Below are 12,430 nucleotides of genomic sequence, written 5' to 3'. Positions count from 1 at the left end.
ATCGTTAGTCCTTTTACGAAATCCAAACCCAAGCAGTTAGCTTGTCGGAATGTGGTAATTTGATCCCATTTTTATATCGTAACGTGGCAACCAATCCCAGTTAACTTGCCAAAACGTGGCAATCTAATCCTATTTTTATGTCGGAACATGGCAACATCCCAGTTAGCTTGCAGGAACATGGCAATCCAATCCCATTTTTATGTCGAAATGTGGCAACCGATACCACTTAGCTTGTTGCAACGTGGCAATCCGATCCCCAAACACACACCACAATCACAATCACAAGTATATCATCACGATCATACATTTACATCATGATTTCATGGAAACATAATTTATCTATCTCATTTACAAGAAGTGTGATCAATATTGCAACATTCATACATATACAATTATCACAATGAAGCAGGAACATGCATACATCACAAAAACATAGAATCACAATCATCACCTACCTCGAAACAAGCTTCAAACCTTAAAAAACTTCATCTTTCCCTTTTCGAATTTGTTTCGGTTGCACTTGGTCTACGTACAATTACAATAATACGAGAATCAACAAACACTCGCTAATTACCCAAAGCTATAACAATTGTACGAACACTAGATCAAACCCATGATCCCGACTAACCGATTGAGGGTTGTTTCAACCATAGAATCCATAATCATTCACTTTTCCTTCACTATTAACCCTTTCTATTACGTTTACGGATCGAAATATAGATTTAGGAAGTAAAAAGTTTACCTTTAGCCTTAAGAAATGTGAAAATGAATAAAAATTTCCTGGAGGTCATTCCTTAGCTCTAAAATCCGAAAAGTGCATTATGAGGTTGTTTTGGGGTTTATTAAGGACTTTAACTTGCATCCTGCCCGCCACAGCAACAACCATCCCACCACAGCGGCGGCGCAGAGCACCAGAATCCCCCAGCGGGGCGGGATTCTAGAACCACACAGCTCACTCAAGAATTTCCAAAACCTCATCTCACAACGCACCTCTAACTCATGACGCTTCGAAAATACCCTTTGTGCTAAGTTCGATTCCCGGAGATCTACTCACTCAAATTCAATTTTGTAAAGTCATACGGGTTTTCTAACGAGTTATCTAACACCTCATGTAAGCAACTTCATGTACATAATATCAACTGCATATATATTTAATTTGATGATGTATACATTAGATTGTTATTGAGTTTTGCCTCAATGTACACGAATTCATGTTTAACATTAAATAAAATTTAAAAACTTCTTCGATTAATATCGAGGTGAGTTTGTATGTGTTGAAATCGATGATATTGTAGGTAGAAAATTATTATCCATCAATAGCTACAATTGATGATTTTCAAAGTCCTCGTCGTTTTTCAGTTCACTCATCTCCTCCAAGGGTTTCACACTATCGTTGCAATCTTCGTCAATTTCTACATATTTTCTCTTATAAGAGTGAACTACTCTTGTCAATTAAAATATAATCATTAAAAAAAACACAAAAAAAAAAGTTAAAAAAAATTTCAACTACAAGATAAAGAATGTAGGAATCCTCAATATTTTTTGAAAAAATGCAAACAATCAATATAAAAAAATTGTGTTATTTGAGATACTAACTATGAAGAATTATTATTGTAATTATTCTAGTAGAGATATTTTAGAAAATGAGAGAAATCCTAAAACATCAAAGAGGTAAAAAAAATGAAAGAAAGAGAATAAGAGGGGAGTTGAAAATACCTGACTCTTTTTTTATATAAAATAGTGTTTTCCTATTTTTGTGCAACTGTTTTAGATTTGGTGAGCAAAAACAGTTAACAAATAACGATGAGGTAAAACAAAAAAGAACAATGATGAGCGTGTCTAGAAACAGAAAGAGAAAATTAGAAAAAATTATTATTTTTCAAGAACAATAAATATGATTATCAAAGTGTTTTTGGCTAAAAATATCTTTAAATTATACCCCAACTTAAATTATATCCTTAAGATTATCTTTCTTAACAAAAAAACATCTTCAAGTATTTAAAACTTAACAACTTTTATTTCTCTATTAAAATTTGTCAAAAAATTTAACGAATTGCCACAAAAACATGTGCAATTCATGCTATTCTCATAAAAAATTCTATAATATTATTGCCGATTGAAAAAAAAACAAAAAATATATAAAAAAGTTGAGACTCATGTTCGCCGTTAAAAAAACAATGTTAGAACGGTGTTAGTCTATGGGAAGACATGACTTCCTCTTCTCCTTTACCAACTTATTGGAGTTGGAGTTTAATTGGCACCATCTTCACCTCGTAAAGTCAAAATATCATTAGATCAATAATATTTTGGGACAAATTGATAATGGAGGTGATCAAGATTCAACTAATTTTGATCTCTATTAAGTTTTATTTTCTATTATTAGAAGCAAAAGTCTCTGATCGGCACCACTTTTTGCAGATTCAATATTTCCATTGATAATCTTTGATATCAAATCAAACGAAAACTAAATAAAAATAAAATTGTTATTAAAAGGAAGACTTATGCAAAAGGTTGTCACTAAAATAATTATAATATTATTTTACATGTACGTAGAATGAACATAGTTGGTGTACTGGGGTGATTTAAGGAGTTTAAATTGTTAGAGTAATGTGAATAGTACATGTTGTGAAGAACTTGTTAATTTTTGACAAATTTTAACAAAAGGATGAAAATTGTCAAATTTTAATTAATTGAGGGATGTTTTCGGTCAAGAAAATAATAGAGCGATGTAATAGTTGAGGATATAATTTAAGAATATTTTTGACCAAAAACTCGACTATCTAATGTCAAATAAATATATAAAAAAGATCTTTTTTTACCAAAAGATAATTAAAACTAAGTTATTTATATATCAAATTTTTCTTTATTTTTATGTCTATAAATGAAATTTGCCCTAATATATATTAAACTCGTACTTGCATGAGCTGATCTTATATGTAGACGTATATGTATATAGTAATATATTACATGAAAATAATTCAACAAGAGTAGATTTTATTTTAACCCACTAGGTCTCAAAATATCATTAATCAAAATCCTATTGGGTAGATCCACTGAAAGAGGGAAACACTCATCGCTAAAAGATTTTTATTTTCAAAATTCATAACTCTAAATATTTAATTAAGTACACAAAAGTTTCAACTAATCCACCAAACAATTCGATGGTAATTCAATAAGTCAAGGAAAATTTTTGGTATAATTTGATTATCTAAACTATAACTTTGTTATAAAATTGATCCTCACCTTATTATATATATATNTATATATATATATATATAGACATATTATACTCACACTTAAGTTTAACTATTTCGAATTCATGCTACACAAAGTTTCCTTCAAAGAAAAATAATATTCTTTATCAAAAACTTTTTTCATGCTAAATTACTCCGATAAATTTAAGCTATAATAATTTTAAATTGTGTGAATCTGACAATAAAAGAAAAATAATAATGAATTCACATTAGGGATGTCAGACGTGAAACATAGAGATCATGAAGAAGAGATTCTTCCAAGAAACTCAGAAATCAAAAGCTAAATACATAACCTTAAACGGTCCCTCGTTACTTTTATCCATCTCAAAGTCTTTATCTATTTTAAAAAGCTCAAAATAGTCCCTCACATTTGGGTTAAGGCTCAAAGTGATCCTTGAGTTTTCACATGGAACACTAATAGTCTCTCATGTTTTCAATATCGAAAAACACCTTGTTCTGTTCACCAGATATTACTGTAGCTAAACTAAAAACATCTTAACATATGACTTTTGCAGGAAAAGAAAAAAATTGTATAATTGCACGTGAAATTATCAAGATAAACTTCTTGACTTTACTTGCAATACGATTTCTACTAAACAAAACAAAGTATTTTTCTTCTCGCATTCTTTCATATATAGTTGTTATTTCTACTAAATAAATAAAATGACGACTAACATTCCATACATAGGTTATGGATAAAATTAATGCCAAAAAAATAGGTAAAATTTTGGAGGAGGACTAAAATTGCACCAATATTGCAAACATGAGAGACTTTTGGTGCTCTATGTAAAAATTCAAGGATCACTTTGAGCCTTAACCCAAAAAAATGGACTATTTTGATTCTTTCCTCTCAACTTTAACATAGAGTAGTTTCATAGTCGGATAAGAAATAAGATTTTATATATATATATATACGATATTTGGTAGAAGTATATAAAAAAAATAAGTTATTTATATATAAAAATTAATATGGTGTTTAGTTGACTATTTAGAAACTCACAAAACTAATATTATACATGTATAGATTATAAGAGAATTTATAACAGGAAAAATTGTATATAATAGCAAACTAATAACCTAAAATAAATGGAGTGGCTAGGGTTTGATTTAATTCTGCTCCATAGCAAACATTTGCAAAAAATTGTCAGGCGCCTCTCTCCCAAATATCTCGCTCGCTACTCTCCTCCAATCTCTCGCTCGCTTCCTCACTTTTTATACAAAAACAAGTGTATAAAAATTGTTTCTAATTGTATAAAGCAGAGAAAATTATTTGAATACATATATTTTTGTTCCCCTCTCTCCCCTCTTCCAGATCTCGCTCGCCAGTCTCTTAAATCTCGCTCGTCACCCTCGCCTTTCTCACTTATACAAACAAAAGCGAAATATATAAATTGTGTTTCTGTTTGTATAAAGCGTGAGAAAATTGTATATACACATGCAAGTACATATATTTTCATCCTATACACTTATAATTATACAATAAAAATACTTCCCTGCCTAGTTTCTTTTGTCTTTCTCTCTTTCCTGTTTTATACAATTTTCAAATTGTATCTAATTTCTCTCTTTCTCGTTTTATACAATTCGATTCAATTGTATATTCCTTGTCAAGTCTCTTTTGTCTTTCTCTCTTTCTCATTTTATACAAATTCAAATTGTATACAATCGTTCTATACACTTATAATAATACAATTCGTTTTATACACTTCGTTTTTATATAGTTATCTGCCCAAGTGTCTTTCTCTTTCTTGTTTTATACACTTCGTTTTATACAATTTGTTTCAACTGTATCCAGTTTCTATGTTTGCTATGGAGCGCAATTATGCAAACTTTGCTATAATATACAAATATAAATTTTTTATTTGTTATATGTGAAAGTTGTCATTTATAATATAACTTATACGGAATAAAAGGTGAAATAACTGATATATGAAAAATTAATCGTTAGATAATTGATATTTATAAAACAATACATTTATTTATCAATAACTAATCTCTATATTACTAATACATATTATTAATCTTCTATCAAACGACTTAGACGAGAGCGGACGGGGACGTACCTTCGTTCTCGTTTAAATCTCTATGCACTAAAATGATCAACTTTGTCCAAATCAAAAAAGTTAGCACTGTGGACTCTAGCTGGTTAGGGTGTGGGCCTTCAAGTCATATGGAATATTTAATTTTACTTTGTGTTAGTTACATCATGTGGCTGTGTGTGTTCTCTTTTTACTGGTGGGGGAGGGGGTTGATAACAAATTCAGAGGCTATTAAAGTATTATTGAAGTTTTAGCTAGTGCAATATTTTTTTCTAGTTATGGTTTAAAAAGAAGAGTGAGTATCGATAATCTTTTAAAGTTTCTTTTAAAATTTATTGTTCGAACACTTCTTTCTCACCTATGTTTTTGAGAGGTTACTTAACAATAAGTACACACAATAAAACTTATTTTCAACAAAATGACCATATATATATATATATATATATATATCGATATGTATATCTAATCTAAATCGATATTGTATAAATAGTGTATAATTATTTATGGATAATACATAATTATGTACCCTGCAGAGACGTGTGTGTATATATATACACACACATTGTTGATACATTGAAATATACATTGAAGACCGATATTTTTATTCTTCAATTCCAACTAATTTAAATCTCCTCTAAATAGTCTCAAATATGGATATATAAGTTTTTCTCAATATTTCGAATCTTTTGATATATTATCAATTCAAAATAATTTATTTTTTTGGTATGTCGATTTTTAAAGTCAAGTTTTAGACAAACTTTAAATAAAAAGAAGAGGAGGAAGGAAGAAGGAAAGCAACATTGAAGGAAGAAGAGGAAGGAAGGACGAAGCTGCGAGTTAGGAAGAAATCATTAATGGCTTGAAGAAAGAAAAAACACCATTTGAAATTAAAAGTGATCGAATAACTATTTTATGTAATTAATTATAATTGGATTATTTCGGATAAAAAATTTGACTCAATAAATAATTTTTTTTCTAATTTCCCCCTTTTTAAAACAGCTTTTTAAAATAAAGTTAATTTTAAAAGTATAATTTAAGAGACTATAAATTAATAGTTTATTGGAAAAATTAGTTGGAGGAAAGTAATTATTAATTTTAGCGATAATTCTTATTTATTATCATTTATAGCAACACTATGTTAAATTGGCAATATATATTAAAAGTGAATTTTGTATGTAATATATATGTATTATAATTGTTTTTAAAAACATATTATGCTTGTTTGGTAAGAAATTGACACATTGTATTATAAGTATATTAAAATGTGTGATAAGTGTATTATCCATTAATAAAACATGTATTTTATGTGAATAATAGATTGTTCTTAGTAATATGTATTAAAATTGTATTATGCATGTATTAAACGTGATTAAATGAAAAAATAATTATTGCTATAGTTGGTAAATATTTTTTTATATAATATATTTATATAAGTTTCCTAGCTTATTTAATTTTGGATGGTCTTTCTATTTTGAGGTTTTAAGAAAGAAGAACTTTCACAGCTAGTCATTCAAAAATAGCCTAATTACTCTCCATAGCTATAGTTTGATATTTACAATTTGTAGCTTACATGATATAGGGAGGAGAGAGGCGAGCGAGACTGGGAGAGAGATGAGAGAGCGAGCGAGAGAGGGCAAAGAGTGAGAGAGAGGTAAATTGTATATGTATATCGGTTAGATAATTGTATATTATACATCTCGCTTGGGAGAGGGAGGAGAGAGACGAGCGAAATTGAGAGAGGAAGGAGAGAGGCGGGGGACTGGAAAATGGAGGAGAGAGGCGAGCGAGAGAGGACAATAATTTGTATAGTTCGTATTTTATTTGTATAATTAGCAGGTAAGTTTGTATAATTCACGTGTTTTGTATAATCGAGTACTATCAAGTCTGAAATTATACAAATATACTAAAATTCAAATAAGAAAGTGATATAAACATAAATATATGCACTTTGAAAAATTATACAAATTACATTATACAAATCATATTATACAAAATCCAAAAACTACACGTTTATACAAACTTTAAAAAGGTATACACAAAATGTTGAATGTATATGATGACCCAAAGGAAATCATCGTCATAAACTAATACAAACAATTGTATACAAATATAAATCAAACAAAGAACTGTTAGCTGTGAATTATACAAATGTGACAAATTATACATATACAAACGTGGCTAATTATACAAACTCAAGTCAGTCCACATAATTATTGTATAATGTTAGTCGAGAGTGGTAATTATAGCAAATTATAGTTATGATGAATAATTAAGTACTATAAGTTTGCTTAACCGCGTAATTATTAAGAAAATTGGCCTTTTAAGTTTTAAGTGAGTATATATCCTACTAAAAAAGGAAAATCGGATAATATGGCAAATTATTAATTCAAATTAAATGTTATAATTACAGTTTCATTTAATTCTAAATTGTAGCGAACACTTGTCATTCGGCTCTCTCTCTAGAAATTTCGCTCGCCACTCTCCATGGCCTCTCACTTTTATACAAACACAAATGTATAAATTGTGTTTAGCAAGAGAAAATTGTATATACAAATACATATATTTTCGTCCTATACACTTATTATTATACAAATACAGATCTTCCTCTATCAGTTCTCTTTTATTTTTCTCTTTTTCTCGCGCTTTATACAAATGCAAATTCCATTTGATAGCTGAATATGGCATAAATTATTGTATTAATTTTTGTAGAAATTATATGATATTGACCGATAAATAGGAAATAAGTTATTTATCAATAAAAACTAATAGGACATTTTGTTGACAACTCAGAAGCGCATAATAAATACATGTTAAGTTTTGAGAGAATCAATGTATTCCTTCCTTCTAATAAAGAATTACATAGTTTCTTTTTTATATTCAATTTGAAAATGAAGGATCCTTTTCCTTTTTTGATAATATTTTATTTTAAATTTTTTACGTGATATATTTTAAACGTTAAGATTTAATTAAAGAAATTTAATATATTTAACATAACTTTAATATAAGATCACAAAATTAAAATATCTTCTTTATTTTGTTAAACCCCATGTCATGTCAAAATAAATCTCTCTTTTATTAGACACAAAGGAAATGTCATTTTATGTAAAAGATAAAATAACTAATCCTTATATAACTAATATCTTTATAAAATAATACATAGATTTGTTTACAATTAATCCTTACATTATTGATACATGTATAACACTAAGTAATATTATTATTGCTTTTTAGATATAAGAAAATTCCAAGTATTTTAATAATCTATACTAGTTTGCTTGTCTTACTTCTTTCATTTTTTTGGGGATGGGAGGTTGACTTATAGGCCTTGACGTCAAAGTCGTTACATCACATTTTCTTAGATCACTTAGAAATTGTAATCCTCTCTATTGCCTTGCTCTTTCTTTCATTATTCCACGAAACTTCCTTTACCTAGTTTTCTAATATTTGGAAATAATATACACTTTACTTTATAATTTTAACTCTCTATTTTCTCCATTTGAGATAAGACCATAACACCTTATGTTATACCCTATATAAACCCTCTAACCCCCCTCTTTTCCTCATATCATTTCCTCTTAAATTTTTTTGAATCTCATCTAACTTTTTCCCCAATGGCAACCAAAAGATTCTTTGATGACTTTGTTGATCCTGACTCCAATCGACCAAATTACAAACGTCTAAGAAAAACACCTTCTTTTGCTTCGTATGTCATGATTAATTACTTTTTATATATAATATTTCAAGATTAATTTATATGTCATCTTCTAATTAACTTTTTGTTTCTATTTGTTTGTAGTGTGATTAAAGAAGTGGTGAAGGTGAATTTCTTAGATAACTTTTGTTCAGCCTTGGAACCCATGCTCCGAAAAGTGGTATATATATTTCACAGATTTAATATTTCGACCTATATACAAAATATAATTATTTTGGTGTTCATCTGAGAAACTCCTCTTGTCAATACTTATTTAAATTATGTATAGGTACATGAAGAGGTTGAAAGTGGATTAAGAAGATGTTCTAGATCAATAGGAAGATCACCTTCAGTAAGAATTAAAGCACTTGAACCATCAAACCTACGTTTAATATTCAACAAAAAACTTTCTCTACCAATCTTCACCAATAGCAAAATTATGGATTTAAATGGTCAATACCCTCTCCAGCTCCTACTTGTAGACGCGACTGGTGATTGCCTAGTTCCAACCACCTTAGCTACCCCGATTAAAATCGAGATCGTGGTGCTAGATGGAGACTTTCCTAGTGGAGAAAATTGGACACATGAAGAGTTCAATAAGAATATAGTTAAAGAAAGGGCAGGAAAAAGACCTTTGGTTACTGGTGAACTTAATATTACTATGAGAGATGGTGTTGCTTCTCTAGGTGATCTTGAATTTACTGATAATTCTAGTTGGATTCGAAGCCGGAGATTTCGTATCGGTGCAAAAGTGGTTCACATAGGAAATGGTCAAAATTCAATACGAATAATGGAAGCTATGACTGATTCTTTTATGGTTAAAGATCATCGCGGAGAATGTAAGTCATTTTTTTCACACTAATTATATCGTATCGATACAAAATATATTAATTACTTACATATATATATATATATATGTCATTTGATATATCTTTTGAGTCAAACACTGACACATCTATACCTAACCCTAGGTATACTATATGTGCACTTTATTAACAAGTATATTTATAAAGAGAGTGATTTTTATCGTGATAATTTAGTGATATCGAGTTATATATAATTAATTTGAAGGCATGAGATTAAAAAATCTATTATTATTTCTTTTGTACTATGATCATAATTCATATAAGTATATATGTTTTTTTTTTGTAGTGTATAAGAAGCATTATCCACCAGCATTAGGAGATGATGTGTGGCGTCTTGAAAAAATTGGAAAAGATGGAACTTTTCACAAGAAGCTAATTTCACATGGCATAGAGACAGTACAAGATTTTCTCAAGTTGGCTAATATTGACCCACATAAAATAAGAAGGGTACGTGTATTGTCAACTATGTAACACGGTTTCGAAAGAAATTAGAACGTTGAATTCATTAAATTTAAATTTTGAATTTATTTCTGCTGACAGATACTTGGAAATGGAATGTCGGAGAAAATGTGGGAAGTAACATATAGACATGCAAAAACTTGTGAGATGGGAACTAAATCATACATAGCTAGAGGACCAAACTACATTCTTATCCTCAATCCAATATGTCAAGTTATTAGAGCAATTATTAATGGACAAATTTGTCATTGTAGAGAGTTAAGAGGAATTCAAAGGGTAAGTTTAATTATTTTGTTTTTAACTTTTGTAACAAATTTATAATGTTTTGAACTTTTTCACTGATTTTTTAAAAAATAATTGTTTTTGTCTTTTTAATAGTCCTATATTGAGAATTTGGTGAGGAATGCCTTCACAAATTGGAGTTCTTTAGAAGAAGTTGATGGTGGCCTGCAAGTCAATGAACCTGCAGCTTTACTCACTCAAGGTACTTTAATTATCTTTATTATATACTTACGTGTATAAATAATAATATAAAGTTTGAGTAGGTTGTGAGCCACTATAAATGATACTTGATTATTCTCTATTCCCCAATTGAAATTGTTTTAAACTATATTCCCTTATTTTATTAACACTACAATAAATAAAGGATTTTGTGACAAATATTTTAATAGTAATAATATAATTATCATTATATTATATTTATTAGTAATAAAAAATATATTTGTAATTAACACTCTATATACATGCCGCTTAAAACTTTAACGATTTTGAATATAAAGATAATAACTCTAATTTTATTAAATATTTTTACAACAATAATATTATCGTGTAATAATAAAATTTACCTGGTTGTTTAAAATATAATAATAAGGAAAAGGGGATTTATTTCATTTTTGAATACCCATATGCAAAAGGCTCTCCTAATTACTTATAAAGACAATGATGCTAAACATAATTTGGCTAAAAAGCTCATGAACTTAATTTGGAATCTATCTAAAATAAGGAATAACTGAAGTCAACCCTTTACGTTACTATATTTTAGTACAACATGTTTGCCATCAAATGCCTAATAAATAATACAACTACTTGACATTGAATTTAGCATATTTTTTCCTAGTAATTCCTACCCACTATACACACACACACACATATATATATATGTATATATATATATATATACACACACATATATATACACATATATATATATGTACATATACACACACACACACACACACACACACACACATATATATATATATATATATATATATATATATTTGTGTTTGATATAATACTTAAAATACTTGATAATTAATTAATTTGTTGTGTATGATTAGGAGAACGAGGGGTGCATCATCAAAATGGCTATCCTAGGAGTGCACTTTTGACTGCAACAGATGGATCAATTGAGTGTAGTGATTGGATTGTTAACCAAGCACACATTAGCTTGCCTATTCAAAATGGAGTTTGTTATATCTCAGAATCTTCTTCTAAAGAGGAATTACATTATTTGTGAACTTTAAAGGAAAATAAGAGATTTAAGGGCATCAAAGGAATGAATTTTACGATCACGTTGATATCGAGAGTAAATAAAACGACATGAACAGTGAAATTCATATAGATATGTCTTGATTTGTTTGTTATTGAAGCATAATTGCTTGTTGTTTGATGTACATATACAAATTGTGTAACCCAATCCATAAAGCGAGGGGCAAAAAATGTAGTAGTTGTGCCTCCCCTCTGTGAAAAGGATGTGTGGTTTGCAATATCAAAGTTTGTTCTTTGTTCTTTTCATAATATCTCGATTGTTGTATCCCAATATGTTTAATGTGAACGACAAGATAAAATTTCACAATCATTCAAAAATTATTGTATATAAAATTTATAAAGTGATTCGAATTATATTAAATTCAAAATACATTGATTCAAATAAATATTGTGGATTAACATAACTAGATTATTATTTTAAATTTCATTGGGCTAGTCCTTCAAATTGAGCTACAAATTATGAGATCGATCATATTGATAGGTCCTGCTAAGTCCAATATGTCATATTATTCCAGAGATCTAATTTAGTGTCACATGTCAAGTGACATACCATACCAAGTGAAATGAAGAAAC

General features: G+C 28.7%; 1 protein-coding gene across 1 annotated transcript; it reads left to right on the top strand.

The window, feature by feature from the left end:
• The first annotated feature begins 8,796 nt into the window (after window positions 1–8,796).
• Window positions 8,797–12,167, top strand: LOC107005860 (protein SAR DEFICIENT 1-like). Its single transcript, XM_015204513.2, has 7 exons — window positions 8,797–8,993; window positions 9,087–9,162; window positions 9,271–9,820; window positions 10,134–10,294; window positions 10,388–10,582; window positions 10,685–10,790; window positions 11,647–12,167. The coding sequence occupies exons 1-7, from the start codon at window positions 8,902–8,904 to the stop codon at window positions 11,823–11,825; spliced, it is 1,359 nt and encodes a 452-aa protein (XP_015059999.1). The 5' UTR covers window positions 8,797–8,901; the 3' UTR covers window positions 11,826–12,167.
• Window positions 12,168–12,430: the final 263 nt, after the last annotated feature.

This window comes from Solanum pennellii, chromosome 12 (assembly GCF_001406875.1).
Source record: "Solanum pennellii chromosome 12, SPENNV200".
Classification (NCBI taxonomy): domain Eukaryota; kingdom Viridiplantae; phylum Streptophyta; class Magnoliopsida; order Solanales; family Solanaceae; genus Solanum; species Solanum pennellii.
This window is presented reverse-complemented; position numbering and strand designations above follow the sequence as displayed.